Source organism: Canis lupus, chromosome 22 (assembly GCF_048164855.1).
Source record: "Canis lupus baileyi chromosome 22, mCanLup2.hap1, whole genome shotgun sequence".
NCBI lineage: Eukaryota > Metazoa > Chordata > Mammalia > Carnivora > Canidae > Canis > Canis lupus.
Window position 1 is genome coordinate 17,816,638 of NC_132859.1, and position 16,175 is coordinate 17,832,812.

A 16,175-nucleotide genomic window follows, 5' to 3' on the forward strand; every position below is an offset into this window, starting at 1 on the left:
TACTGTTGCATTTATTTTAAAATATTTATGTTTAATAATCACCAAAATATTTGTCAAAGAAGAAATAGTATTTATTTTAGTTTGTTGAAGCATTATAATTTGTTCTACTGATGTCATCTAGCTACTGGATAGTTACTGAGTGTATCCACAGAGTGCATAGGATTAGACTGTCTACAAAAGTGCAACATAATTAGTATGCAGATTTATATGAGATAAAAAAAATGTCATTGTGAAAAATCAAACATATAGAGTAAAACACACTTGTCATTTCTGATAAAAAAAATTAAAAGTGAAGGTAAAGATAATAGTCTTTGACTAACCTAAAATAACTGAGGGATATCTAAAGCCAAATAATCTAAACTATTTTAAGGTCATTAAAACAGCTGTTTTGTCTCCTTGTTTATAGATGGAATAATTCTTTTAACAGTTATTTATTTGAGCACCTACCTTGTGCTATGTTTTTTTTAGGTACTTAGGAAACCATAATAAACAATGCAGATAAATTCTCCACTTTTGTCAGGTGTACATCTTGTATTCTTGCCCCAAGAATAATGACTTTCCAGAAACACAGCAGGACCAGTGGCAGAGCTGTGCTGGTTGCTGATTCCTCCTAGCACCTTGAGGACTCTAAAATGACAACAACAACAACAAAAAAACAAAACAAAAAACCCCACCAACAAAAAAGCCAGAATAGAAGGGAGAAAGAAGTGAAAAAAAGGAGGAGCAAAAGACAAGAAGAGAACAACTAATGATAGAGCAATTCCTTGTTTCATTCTACTCAGAAAGTAGCATTATATCAAGTATCTTCAGAGACCTCCTGATTTCCAAGTGAAACTCTTTTTTTTTTTTTAAGATTTTATTTATTGATTGATTCATGAGAGACAGAGAGAGAGAGAGAGGCAGAGACATAGGCAGAGGGAGAAGGAGGCTTCATGCAGGGAGCCTGATGTGGGACTTGATCCTGGGACTCCAGGGTCACGCCCTGAGTCAAAGGCAGACGCTCAACCACTGAGCCACCCAGGAATCCCAAAACTGTGCCTTTTAAATAATAGGCATGCTGTGAGATTCTACAGAGATGAGACCAAGATTTGGATATAGTTCTTACATTCTAACTAAGATTCTACAATCTAGTAAAGGAGTAAAATGTAAACACATTAATAATTAAGAAAAGTAATAGATTAAAAAACAATATCATTATAGAGTAATTATTAAAAATTGTACAGACAGTAATATAGGAGTTTAGAACAAGAACAAAATAGTTTTGGATGGAGTGACCAGGGAAGCCTTTACAAAGCAGATGAGGGTTGTGCTTCAGCTTGAAGGATAAATAAAATTTGGGAAAGTAAAAAGGCAAAAAAGGTAGTCATTTTAGACTGCTTGGATGCTATGAGCAAAAGTGCATAGATTAAAAGTGTAGACTTTTTTATGGCACTGTGATTTAACCAATTTGGAGTTCAAAGGATTTGTTGGTATGTTCATAGATGTAGTAACCTATAAAGAGCATTCTTTAACAAACTGGTCTAGTAAGCTGTAAATGAATGAGAAGGCTTCATTTGCCTTGGAAAGAAGGAAGGCACTTTTTCCTTTAATACAGAAAAACTGGGTGATGAGGTTATAGATGTGTAGATTAGTCAGAGTTCTCAAGAGAAAGAGACCAATAGGATGTATTTTTATATAGAAAATATAGAAAAAAATTATTTTAAAGGAATTAGTTCATGTGATTGTGAGGCACGCCTATAGGCTTGAGACCCAAGGATGAGTTCCTTCTTGAGAGTCTCAGTCTTTGTTCTTAAGGCCTTTAATTGCATGAGGCCTACCCACATTATGAAAGGTTCTCCTTTACCTAAAGTCTGTTGATTTAAATATTAATCACATCTAAAAAAATATCTTATAGCAGTATTCTAGACTGTTGTTTGACCAAACAGCTGGACACCAGAGCCTAGCCAACTTGACACTGAAATGGACATAGTATGTAAGAGTAAAAAGAAGGAAAATTAAGAATTTAATGGCTTGAGAGTTTGCGAACTAAACTTACACAATCAAGAAAATAATGAAAATGATGAAGGAAGTGAGAACTGTGGCAAAATGGACAGCTGTATACCATCTGTCTTAATGGAGCCATTCCTACACTCTAGCCAGGTGATACCTTGTAAGAATGTGAGCTCAGTGTAGCTAGATTTACGGGGTTTTCCGAGATTTATAAATAAGATTTTTAATATTCACAATTAACTTGGTGATTTAAAAAATATATGGTCCACAGAGAACAAACTGATGGTTGCCATAGGGAAGGGGTATGGGGAGTAGCCAGAATGGATGAGGAGAGAGGGAGATAGAGGCTACCAGTTATGGAATGAATAAGTCATGTAAATAATAGGGAAAGCATAGGGAATATAGTCAATGACATTGTAATGGTGTATAGTAACAGATGGTAGCTACACTTGTGAGCATAGAGAATGTACAGAGAAGTTGAATCACTATGTTGTACACCTGAAACTAATGTAACGTATGTTAGCTGTACTCATAAAACATTTAAAAAGAAAAACAATATTATATGGTTCAAACTAAATATCAGTTGCAACCTTTGGGCTATGTCTTTAGTAAATTCTAATCTAGATTTAGGTGTTTGCAAACTTTTCTGTAATGGGCCAGACAGTAAATATCATAGGCATTTTAGGCTGTATAGTCTCACAACTAACTTTTCAACTCTGCTCTTGTAGCACAAAGCCTGCCATAGATGATATGTAAGTGAATTGACATGGCTGTGTTCTGTAAAACTCTAACTACAAAGATCCATGGCCTGCAGGTAGCCTGCAGGCAGCAGCTTGCTGATTACTGACTTGCTAGATGATAGAGTTTGGGATTTTTAGTAAGAGTAGAGAAGATTCGGGCACCTGGGTGCCTCAGCGGTTGAGCATCTGCCTTTGGCTCAGGTCATGATCCTGGGGTCCAGAGATCAAGTCCCACATCAGGCTCCTTACAGGGAGCCTGTTTCTCCCTCTGCCTGTGTCTCTTGTCTCTCTCTGTGTCTCTCATGAATAAATGAATAAAATCTTTAAAAAAAAAAAAGAGAGAGAAGCATAGCCATCATTTGAGATATGTCATGTGGAATATACTATGAGGAGTTAAGTTGCCTCTGAAGTTGTGCAAACTGGGGTTCTCTGACTAGAAATCATAAAAGAATTGAGTCCATTTTGAGGAGGAGTGTTGAATTTGGTTGTCATGAATTTTCTGTAAAAATCCGGGGTTGCGGAATGAGAAATTTGGGGGTAAGGAATTCCCTTTTCACTTAGCAATCCTGTCATTACTGGCCTAGCTGAAGTGAGATATTTTGGCTTATAAAAGTCCTTGGTCAGGCCAGATATTTGGATTGAATGTCTCTCATTAAGGGAGAAGGAGATAGGAAGAAAATAGGAACTACATTATGTATAATCCTCTTACAGATGAAAAAATTAGAAGTCATTTAAACTTTGCAGCAATGAAGAGTGTCCAAAGGAGAGGGTTTTTCAGGGTTCATTGACTTTATAATTTCTAGTAGTCTCCTTTCTAAGAATGAGTATGAACTTAATAGATTATAGCAACTTCAAGGTAGATTTTTGAAATCTATAAATAGGCTATTATTATCACCTGAAGGAGTAGGAGTACTGTAAAAGGAGGGTATAATTGGTATTACATTTCTAAGAAAAGATTAAAGAATTGAGAGATGAAAGAGGAGTGAAAATGAGAGAAATCTACAATTTGGAGGCTTAGGTAGAATGAACAGGAAGCACAGGAAAAGGAGGTATGTACCTGTAGAGCTAGGGGAGCAAGACCAAGGGAAGAAGACAGATGGGATAGGGCCTGTTACAGAGAGAGACAAAGCCCCTACGTAACACCTATTTAAAAAATGTTTATTCATTCATGAGAGAGAGGCAGAGAGGCAGAGACACAGGCAGAGGGAGAAGCAGGCTTCCATGCAGGGAGCCTGACGTGGAACTCGATCCTGGGTCTCCAGGATCACACCATGGGCCGAAGCCAGCGCTAAACCGCTGAGTCACCCAGGCTGCCCATTAACACCTATTTTTTAAGGGCAGTGTTATCCAAAGTTTTTCTCATTATGAAATAAATATTGATGTTTATCTATCACACTGGAGTACACACAAAACTGTAATTGAAAGCACCTGACTCAAGAACTCTTGACTACCCTAAGCCCTACCCAGTTGCCCTGAGGCCTAAGGGCATGACTAGCTTGCTATTTTATCTATAACCGTTTTGCCTAGGACACCTGTGGTACACTATTTGGAGCCTCTAATTTAGGGCACAGGTTTGGGAAGACTTCAGAGGGACTTGTGAAGGGCATTTCTGAATACTATGGACTAATATTACTTTGTCTCCATACAAGAGCAAACTTGGAAAGGAAGCAGCAATCAAGGCAGTAGAAATGTAAATACAGGAGTTAACAAATTGAAAATCTTAGAAAACTGTAAATATGCTATGATCTCTAAAAAAGAGGAAAAGTACATTTTAAAATGATAGGCTTTCAGCTATGTAACTTAACCTTTTTTCCCCCCACTGTTACTACATCAATAGATTACATGAAATATATTGCTAATTATTTCTGTTAGTATTTCCCTGACTTAGTGGATATGATTGAAGAGCCAAGGAAAGTAACATAAGAATTAAAACTACCAGGCTCAGATTTTCTTGTGAGATGTCAGAGACATTTGAAAAGTTACCCAGGGAAAATGATTCTATAGTGAATTTGTAGTTAAGTGAAACTCCCTTGTTTAATTCCATCTTTCTCTTTAGATAGAAATTTTAAAAATGGTCTTGGATAATGGAAACAGATGACTTTTGAAATTCACTTCTGATTTCCTCAACATGAGTGCTTTAATATGTTTTATTTATTTTTAACACCAATACTGTGAGGTAGATGTGATAGATACTTCTGTGACAGAAGACAAACTGAGAGATTGACCTATTTGAATGGCATCATGTTAATGGTGTCACAATTTGAATTGGGACTGTTAAATCTATTGCCTTGTCCACTCAGACTCTATTTTTTTCATAAAGGTTTTTTGGTGACCTAAAAGTACTAGAAAGGAAAAACAGTATGCTTTGTTTATTCATTCAAAAAGTTTTTTTTTTTTTTCCATCCTCATTATGCCCTATACTCTTCTAGGCAGTGAGATGCAATGGTGAACAAAATACAATTCTGGTCTACATGGATCTTATGTTCTAATTAAGGTGGTAGTGAACAAATATGTACTGTAATATTGGGTAGTTGTATCTTCTAATACCATTCTCTCTGAGAACAAATAGGAAATTTGGCTTAAATTTTAATTCATGTTTAGGTTCTCAAACACTTCAGGGTTGACTTTTGTTAGCTATATTTTTTCCTTTGAAGATAGATTTTTTGTAAGAAGTACACATCGTGTATCTTTTCATAGGCAATATAAAGAAGATGAAAGTCAGTCAGAAGAAGAAAAAGACTATAGAAGTTTGGATGCCTCACCGACTTATAAAGGCCTTCTAATGGTATGGGGACTACATGGCTAATAATTACGTTTTTATAAAGTAAAATAATAATCTAGGAAAATTAACTATTTTTCTATGAAATGTGTTGAAGTCATTACAGAATCAACTCAGGGAATCGCAATGCAAAATTGATGCACTTTTAAGTGAGAAGCTGAATCTCCAAAAAGATTTGGAAACCAGGTGAGAGAAACTTGACTCATTTTTATTTAGTTTTTGGAAAGTAAACACAAATTGGAATTTGGGATGTTAAATGAATCTTTCTAGCTCCTTTACTGTAAAACTAATCTTGGAAACTTCATATTTTTTTTACACTCATTTTAGTTAGTTGTATCTCATATGATGGAAGGAACAAGATCACATGTAGGTAGGAAAGGGAAGTGAGAATAAAGGAGCCCACATTGAAAGAGATAAAGCTGGGTAGGAGCACAGAATATATTCAGATTTATATCAGCAGGTTTCCCATTCCCAAATTTCTTTAGAATGTTTTCTATCTTAGTCCCTGTGTTGTGAAAGAAGAAAACTAAAAAGTTTAAATGGTATACAAGGTATATTTATGCATAGCATGCCACCACAAAAGGATGATGCTCTGTGTCTTGTCAGGGAATAATAAAGAATGAACATTGTTAAGATTTTTTTCATTTAAGAAGTGTTTGTTGAATACCTCTTATAAGTTAGACACTGTCCTAAGCTGTGGTGTAATATAATGACCAAAATAATAACTTGTTTCATAAAGATTATATTTTAATGGAGAAGGAATTAATAACTAAAGTAGAAACCATTTATATAAAGTTTAGAAAAACCTACCACATGATGATATGTAAATTTATGGTTATATAAATATGTAGTAAAAATTTTTAAACATGCATGAGAATAATGAATAGTGAATTTGGGATAGTGGTTACCTAATGAGGGACACACATGGAGTTTTAAGTATGCGTATAATGTTTTAGTTAAAAAAAAATGGAAACAAATCTGTTAATATTTAACTTTGGTGAGGCTGAGTAGTGGGTACACCATTATTTATTTTACTGTTCTCTCTTCTTGTCTGTACATTTGAAATATTTCTCCATAAAAGCAAATAATAGATTAACAAGAAAAATGGGTAAAAAGTTCTGAACCAAGAATACATGGAAGGAGACATTCATTGGCCAATAAACACCTCACTGACAGTCATGAAATATTTTAAGTTTTTTAATAAGCATATTTGTGACAAGTAATATGGCATACCTTATTTATTAAATATCTTTATAGTTTTACTCAATAAAATGCAATTCAATGTGATTTATTTTCTGCAGGCCCACACAGCATGAATTAAGACTTTATAAACAACAGGTGAAGAAACTGGAGAAAGCCCTTAAGAAAAACATCAAGTAATTCTATTTTACCAAAGTTACAGATTTGTTATGGTTTTATATTTTTATTTTTATTACCTTTAAATTTACTTTATACTTACCTCATGGTGGCTTTGGCTTGAAATTACCAGAGTGATGATGGGGGAAAATGTCGTAAAAGGGTATTTTTGGTTCCACAGTTTGTTTGTTTTTTTTTGAAAAGATTTTATTTATTTATTCATGAGAAACACAGAGAGAATGAGAGGGAGAGAGGCAGAGACACAGGCAGAGGGAGAAGCAGGCTCCACGCAGGGTGCCCGATGTGGGACTCAATCCCAGGACTCCAGGATCACGCCCCAGGCCAAAGGCAGGCACTAAACCACTGAGCCACCCAGGGATCCCTGGTTCCACAGTTTTAATACAGTTTCTACTGTGTTGGATTTGGCTATGTATTTATCTTAAGAACAAAAGACAGGGATCCCTGGGTGGCTCAGCGGTTTGGCGCCTGCCTTTGGCCCAGGGCGCGATCCTGGAGACCCGGGATCGAATCCTACGTCAGGCTCCCAGTGCATGGAGCCTGCTTCTCCCTCTGCCTGTGTCTCTGCCTCTCTCTCTCTCTCTCTCTCTCTGTGACTATCATAAAAAAAAAAAAAAGAACAAAAGACAGCATTTGCCTGATATAATAAGGGCAAATATTGTAACTAGAAAATTGTCTTTGGAAGCCATAGTGGAATTGTAAGTGAATCATTGAAATTATACATGATGAGCTCTCAATTTTTGTTGGTGCCAGTCATGGCCTGAATAATACACAGCCTCATCACACTTTAAAAGTACTTAGAATGAATGCAGTGAGTGAGCCATTCACATCCATCACTTATTTGTACTTTTCTTAACTTTGAAAAGCACAGTCTCAGAGGAGTTTGAAAAGTTAGTCCTGAATAGTAGTAGGATTTTCTGAAGATAATCTAGGTGTACTTTTTCATTCAAGGGAATGGGACTTGAGGAGGTAGTGTGGGGAGCATTGGGAGGAAATATTTTGAAAACTATATGAGTTAATATATGCATTAGATGTATTAAATCAGTTGTATTAGCATAAGTTGATTCAGTTTTCAGTGATAACCGTGTTTCTTCCTTCCTGTGGCAACACATGCCATAGTGAAGGCAAATATTCTGGAGATCCAAGGATTAATGTACTGAGTTAATTAAGATAGTACAGAAGAAAAACTAAAAAAGAAAAGAGAAATGGAAGTTTCGGAAAGACTGCATTCTTTAGCTCACTTAATATTTTCCCCTTCCTACTATTCCTTAGTATTTTTGGCACATTTAGTACTTCTGCTATGTGCTTGGCATTCTAGGTACTGGAATTGCAGTAATAAGCCAAATAGAAAGGATCCTTGCCCTCATGGAGATTACATGAGGAGATAAGGACAATGAAGAAAAAGACCATTTTGATGTAATATAATTACTAAATGTAAAATAGTCTGTTGTGTGAATTTGGACAAGAGGCGGTGGTGACATGGTCATGGGGCAATAACAGCAGAGGTGAGAGTGTTTGGAATATTGGAAGGTAGAACTGTTAGGACTGGGTGATGGATTGGATATAGGCATCTCACGGGGCGGGGAGGGGAATCAAGACTCCTTTAAGTTTCAGGCCTAAATAACTATATAGTTATTGGTATCTCAATAAAATAGGAAAATTGGTTGAGAAGCAACTGGAAAAAGGATGATGGAGGGAGGTAAAAAGAGGAGAAGGTGTAGATAGACATTACATTTGATTATATGTAAGTCTTCATAAGGAAATGAAGGTCTGAAGAAATAGTTAAGCCTGAGCTGCCTAATACTAGGTTTAATGAAGAATGGAAAGTTGTAGAAAAACATGATAGGACCAAAGGGCATGAGCAAGTATACTGGGGGAAATTTGGATTCTTTCTTGAAATCCCTCTGTCTTCAGAGATGAAGATGCTCCTTTCCTCTGGGTATACAAGGGCACCTATTACATGAGGGTCTTATGATCTGCTTCAGGAGAGGAGGAGGAGATCAGAGAGCCTTTCCTGCATATGCCATGTCTCAAATTCCTTTGGCTCAAAACATTCCTTATGTCAAATGGCATATTTTAGAGTCACATATCCTTATCCCCCTCAAAGGAATTTTACTCCTTTCAAGGTAAGTATATTAGTGAAGATACACACACACACACACACACACATAGAGATAGGTGGTTGGTCTTCATTATTCACAGGTTTCATATCTGTGAATTTGTGTACCTGAAATTTATTTTTAATCCTCAAATCAGTAGTTGTAGCACTTTCGTGATTATGAGAGGACATGCCCAACATACACATTTCCACCTGTTGAACAAGATGATGCTCTTTTTGTTATCAGAGTGCCACTTTTCTTTCTTTTTTTTTTTTTTTTTTTGCATTTTTGTACCTTTTGTTGGTGATTTCTCCAAGATGGCCACTAAGCATAGTGTTGAAGTGCTGTCTAGTATCCCTCCTGGATGGGAAGAGGGCTGTGATGTGGCTTACAGAGAAAATACATGTGCTAGGTAAACTTCATTTAGGCATGAGTTATAGCGCTGTTAGCTATGAGTTCAGTGTTAGTCAGCAATATCAAATAAGGTGTTTTTAAACATTGACACACATAAAACAAGCTTATATATTGATCATTTGAGAGAAATGTTATTAGATGCATGCAGGTACCTGACTCTATTAACCCTAGGAGCAATGGCTCAATCTTTTCTAATTCAGTGTTTATGGTGACTAACAGAACTACCATGATTAACAAGAATTGACTGTATATGTCTTTGTTGTTGTTTATTTGGAGCTGTTGTCTTTATTTTTATTTTTATTTATTTTATTTTTTTATTTTTTAATTTATTTATGATAGTCACACAGAGAGAGAGAGGGAGACAGACACAGGCACGGGGAGAAGCAGGCCTCATGCACTGGGAGCCCGATGTGGGATTCGATCCCGGGTCTCCAGGATCGCGCCCTGGGCCAAAGGCAGGCGCCAAACCGCTGCGCCACCCAGGGATCCCTTTATTTTTATTTTGTAAAGATTTTATTTTTGTATTAGAGACGAGAAACATAGAGCATGAGCATAGAGAGGTACAGAGGGAGAGAGAGAAGCAGATTCCCTGCTGAGCAGGAGCCCAATGATGTAGGGCTGAGATCATGACCTGAGCTGAAGGCTCAGGTGCTCCTGGGCTATTGTCTTTAGATTGACCTTTTCACAATTAGCCTTTAAAATTATGATTCAGAAAAAAAAAAAATATGATTCAGAACCAATCCCTGCTGTATTTTTTGTTGAATTTTTTTTTTTTAATTTTTATTTATTTATGATAGTCACAGAGAGAGAGAGAGAGGCAGAGACACAGGCAGAGGGAGAAGCAGGCTCCATGCACCGGGAGCCCGACGTGGGATTCGATCCCGGGTCTCCAGGATCGCGCCCTGGGCCAAAGGCAGGCGCCAAACCGCTGCGCCACCCAGGGATCCCTTTTTTGTTGAATTTTAAAGAACATAATTTGCTTTAGAAATTTAAATTTGGAATTTTAAAAAATTATTAATTTTTTTTATGTTTGGATTGGTTTAGATTCTTTTAGAATCTAGATGTGGAAATAGGGAATTAGGAATGTTAGATAACTTGCCTATGTCACACAGATGGCATGTGGAAGAACTTGGAAAGAAATTAGATCTGTACCCAGTCATTCTGACTCCAAAGCTCAAACTCTTAACCATCATACTAATTAGAACCAATAAAACACCTGGTGAAAAACATTTTTTTAAGGTAAAACTTCAAATTTTTATTTTTTGCAATGGCAGAGGTAGAATATTTTTTTAAAGAACTACAAATATTGGGCAAATAATTTAAAATAAAATATCCTGTCAGCTCAGTAAATCCTCTTCACATATAGACAAAATAGGGGAACAGTTTTTTACTGAATAAACGTCCAACCAGACTGAGATATACAGTATAGGCAGTCTGCTAAGGAGATTACAAAGCCAGAAAGAAATCTCATTCTTTTATATAGCTACACATGCACAATCCATTACATATATTATATGTGAATTGTCTTTACCCTAAGGAAAAATAAAACTTTGTGTGTTTTTTATAATAAGCAGGAAGTTACAACCTAGAGAGCCAGGAGCCTAGACTAAACTACAACAGAGACAGGGAGACAAGGTACCATTCAAAGATGTGGTTCTGAGGCTTCCAAGAAAGATATTCCTAGGATGTAAACTTGGCAAGAGGTTTATTTAAATCTTAAAAAAGATTTATATACGCTCCCAAAGATTCAGCCCAATGTTCATAGCAACAGTGTCCACAATAGTCGAACTGTGGAAGGAGCCATGATGTCCATTGACATATGATTGGATAAAGAAGATGTGAGATGTATATATATATATATATATATATATATATATATATATCTATATCTATATCTATATACACATACACACACACACATATATATACACATACATACACACACACACACACATATATGTTTTTATATGTGTTTATATATATAAACACACACAATAGAATATTACTCAGCCACCAGAAAGGATGAATACCTACAATTTGCTTCAATGTAGATGGAACTGGAGGGTATAATGCTGAGTGAAATAAGTCAACTGGAGAAAGACAATTGTCATACAGTTTCACTCCTATGTGGGACATAAATAATAGTGAAAGGGACTATAAGTGAAAGGAGGGAAACTGAGTGGGGAAAATTAGAGAGGGAGACAAATATGAGAGACTCCTAACTGTGGGAAACAGAGTTGCAGAAGGTAAGGTCGGTGAGGGGATGGGTGACTGGGTGACAGGCACTGAGGAGGGCACTTGATGGGATGAGCACTGGGTATTATACTATATGTTGGCAAATTGAATTTAAGTTTAAGAAATAAAAAAAAAATTAGCACACAAAAAGACATACTTTTTAAAGAGACAGAGAAAGAATTTAACAATTACAAGTTTTCCAAAGGAAATGCTACAAGAAAAGGAGGGGAAAGGCTGTCTCTTCCTTTTAGGATCTGAGAGAATTCAATTTTTTTCTTTAGATTTGTTGCTTTTCAACTAACCACCTTCGATATCAAACGAGTCTACTTGACATGGGAAAAAAAATGGACTTTTCTTGAGTTACTATTACAACAGGTTGATTATAAAATTTGGTTATTAGAAGGTGATCAAATAGGTTTGCCAGTACAAGATTAACCAAAGGTGCTACACTAATTTCATTTAATTTCAATGGTATTTATATTTTCCCTAGGAGAAAACAAAATCAGAATCCTGTCACTTTAGTGTTGAGTTGATGGATGTAGAGGTGGCCAGGACAGTGAACCAAACTGAAATGAACAATCAAGGGTTCATTCATTTACTACTATAGTGTAAGCAGCCAAAAAGTATTCCTATTTTTCTCTATGAAATGGCACCAGGCAAGAGTCAGTAAATGGCATGCTGCACTGATAGGAAGAAACATCTCACTGCCTAGGAGCCCTGGACAGATTTTTGCCCGGGGGAGCTCTGTGAGTGGAAAATACGAAGTCAGAATGGAGAAAATTATATTAGTTAAGATTTCCGCCACCCTATAAGGAGAAGTGAAAAGTACCTCAGTCAGGGTCACCCCAATAAAGAGGCCTCAGGATGGAGGCACCTGGACTAGGAATGAAGAAATCTATGCAAGCATGGCTGGCCTGGGAGTTGCAAGGAAAGGGAAGGGTCAAGGGGGCTGAGTTTTTGACAGCAACTCCCTCCAGAGATTACAGTGCATAGGCTGTGCTCCAAGTTTGATGTGGGAGGGCAGCTTTCCCCCATGAAGCTTTCCATGAGGGTTACAAAGGCTTCCAGACAAAGCCTTTGTAATTGTCTGGTTTGGGCCTGAAAAATAATGTGTAGGATTTTGGCCTGGAGTGGGAATTCTTTTTTTTTTTTTTTAATTTTATTTATTCATTCATAGAGATGCAGAGAGAGAGAGTAGCAGACACACAGGCAGAGGGAGAAGCAGGCTCCATGCAGAGAGCCCGATGCGGGACTCCATCCAGGGTCTCCAGGATCACGCTCCGGGCTGCAGGCGGCGCTAAACCGCTGTGCCACTGGAGCTGCCCTGGAGTGGGACTTCTAAAGAAACAGTTGCTTTCAGAGTTGTGGCATTGGAGTTGATAGATTAAAGGGAATCACCCTTCTTTTTATCCTAATCATATAAAAAGTCTTAGGAATGTGGAGAAAAGGACTCAGAGAATGTATAACTCTGAGAGGCTCAGATTGGTATCTATATGTGTTTTGTATCTTTGTGGCAAAAAAGGCAGGATTTTTAAAAACAAAATTGGCATTCTACTTTTCAGCTTGTTCCTCATCTCCAGCATGGAGTCATCCTGAATCATGGAAAGGCTTCATCAGGCACAGTTAAAAGCTATAAAGTAGGGGATCCCTGAGTGGCTCATGGGTTTAGCGCCTGCCTTTGGCCCAGGGTGTGGTCCTGGAGTCCTGGGATGGAGTCCCTTATCTGGCTCCCTGCAGGGGGCCTGCTTCTCCCTCTGACTGTGTCTCTGCCTCTCTCTCTGAATGAATAAATAAAATCTTTTTAAAAAAGCTATAAAGTATCTGCACATAGAAACATATCTTATGGAGATGTCTGTAGAAAACAGGAGAAAGCACAGATATTTTAAGCTGGCACTACAGTTTGCTGAGTTTCCCAGACTCCACAAAGAAACACAGCTATTGCTGCTGACTGCATGAAATGAATGTTCATTAAGTATGTAAAGAATCCTTTAGCTACTCTTAGGGGATTTTTACGGCCTTTAGGCCCTGCTCACTGCTCTGGAGACAACAAAACAACCCTGGCATATTTCTGAGTACAGCCTATACTGCTAAAACACATTTCTGAAACATCAGTGATATCATATGCAATTGGGAAATAAAGGAATGATTAGTAGTATTAAATAGACATTGCTAGAAATAGTTCACATGATTTTTCCTAGTACAAGAATGAGAATAGCAGTAGTATTATAGCTTTCAACAAGAGGAAAAACTTTGCTGGTACATAGGCAGTTGCCCTTTCAGCTCTATTTTAAGAAAATTTAAAATGAGAGGCTGCACCCAGGGCTCCCTCCTAGACCCCCAGCATTAGACAGACTCCAGGCTGGAGGCAAGTTGCACTTGGTCCCTTGCCTGTTTTAACCTCATCTTCTCTGGCCTGGAGTTCCGTTTCCATCTTCATAGTCTTGGCATTCTCAAGCTAACATTTCTGCTCTGTGGTCTGTATTTGTAATATCCCTTGAGGCAACCTATAGATATACTAGAGCTGTCTAACTTAACTCTTGAGGGATCAGTTCTCTGGTTACAAGCTGCATCTATTGTAATGTAGTCTTGTTTCTAACACTGCTTTTCTCCCAAGCTCTGTTATTTTCACCTGTGTGGTTTTGCAAAATACAAAGTTTTCAGGAATATTACGCTTTGGCTGATACTTTCTGTGAGACCAAGCGAACTAGAGGTCAATATCGCATGAGTCCCTAGCTTTCACTAATACTCATCTCCTGTAAATTTAGAAAAACAATGAGATTAAATGTATACTTGTCAACCAAGAAGGAATTCACCGAAAGTTTAAGCAAACAGGTGTTATTTGGGCAATTCAAATTGCAGTCTAGGAGATACAGTTTCAGGTAGATAACCTGAATTGTGTTCTGAGGAAGAATAAGAGGAGGCAGAGTTGTAAAGGTGAAAGGTCATGAGTACCATTCTCTTTTAGGTCTCTATGCAAAACAGGAATTGAAACTAAATTAACTGGGATGGGTTGAATTAATTTAATATGCAAATGAAGTATTGAAACTTGCCAAAGTACAAATCTCATTGACTCCTTTTGAAGTATAGAATGTGAACAATTTAGGTGTCATGATGAGGAGGAAGTTCAGTCCAGGCTGAGGGCCACACAGCTGGCTGAAAAGTTTTTAAATTTAGTTTCTTACAGTGAGGATGTACATAAAATCCTCCTCCCTTATGGCCTCTTTTTTTTTTTAAGATTTTATTATTATTTTTAAAAGATTTTATTTATTTATTCATGAGAGAGAGAGAAGCAGAGACACAGGCGAGGGAGAAGCAGGCTCCCTGCAGGGAACCTGATGTGGGACTCATCCCAATCCCTCTCCAGGATCATGCCCTGGGATAAGGGCAGGCACTATTATTTTGAGTGAGAGAAAGAGAGACTTAGAGCATGAGTGGAGTGAGGGGCAGAGAGAGAGGGGGAAGCTGACTCCCCACTAAGCAGGGTGCCTGATGTGGGGCTCAATCTCAGGACCCTGGGATCATGACCTGAGCTGAAGGCTCAACTGACTGAGCCACCCAGGCGCCCCCCCCCACCTTATGGCTTCTTAACTATTTTAAGAGACTCTTAGCTAGGCTTGCTTGCTCCATTTTAAAATCTTGTTTTATAGTGTAAAGTGCTTAAAAGAGTTCTTCACAGAGAATATTCTCAATAAATACAATTATCATCATCACCAGGTTGCTAATATAAGTTGATTATTTCATTATTAAATGAAGGTATGTTTTTATTCATCTAACTTTTCCCAGAGTGACTATAACTCGTACATGCAGTTATATATTTAGGTTACTGTACTGAGCTAAGATGTTATATATATCCATAGCATAATATTTATTAATCAGACTTGAAAAGAGTTCATTGATAAGTTAAACATTTTCACCTTAGGGAGAGTTTAACATTTAAATTCAGATATATCTGTTTACTTGTATTCCCATTAGAGAATATACTGGCTTTTCTATGTCCTGCTTGTATTGTATTGTATTGAACATAGATAATATGTTCCTGGTACTACCTTTGGCAAAACTGTAAAGTATATGAAATTGGTAAATAGGTGGGAAGTCAAGTGGAAAATGGATTGTGAGGTCTTCATATCTATTGGATGAGAGAGATTGACTTTTTACCTAAAACGAATTCCACTTATTAATATTATTTTTGGCATATACTCACCAGAGAGCAGAAAAAAGCAATTGAGTGAAGATCAAGGACAGTACTTATGACTGGAGTAGATAATTGTAGGGTAATAGTAAGAGATGAGGTAAGAAAGGAGTCAGGAGGAATATTGGGTTGTGACTACTGGCATTGAGCTGTTCAAATGCTAACCTACAGTGATTAGATTTAGTTAACAGGGCAGTGGGAAGCCATTGTTTTTTTGGTTTTTTGGTTTTTTAAGATTTATTTGAGAGACTGAGAGAGACAAAAGACAGAGGACTAACTAGGGGAGGGGCAAAAGAAGAGGGAGAGAAGCAAACTCCCAGCTGAGTGCAGAGCCCTGGGCGGGGGGGGGGGGGGGG

General features: G+C 37.4%; 1 protein-coding gene across 10 annotated transcripts in view; it reads left to right on the plus strand.

Annotated features, from left to right (window-relative positions):
- The window catches only part of CEP70 (centrosomal protein 70), a 119,850-nt gene that overhangs the window by 52,228 nt on the left and 51,447 nt on the right, over positions 1 to 16,175 (plus strand). For all 10 annotated transcript variants that reach the window (XR_012014878.1, XR_012014877.1, XR_012014879.1 and 7 more), the window contains 3 exons: positions 5,427 to 5,514; positions 5,606 to 5,694; positions 6,810 to 6,884. Coding sequence is in view for 7 of the 10 variants with exons in the window: in XM_072792553.1 (XP_072648654.1) it covers positions 5,427 to 5,514; positions 5,606 to 5,694; positions 6,810 to 6,884 (252 nt within the window). In the remaining 3 variants the exon portion in view is untranslated. The remainder of the gene's footprint in view (positions 1 to 5,426; positions 5,515 to 5,605; positions 5,695 to 6,809; positions 6,885 to 16,175) is intronic.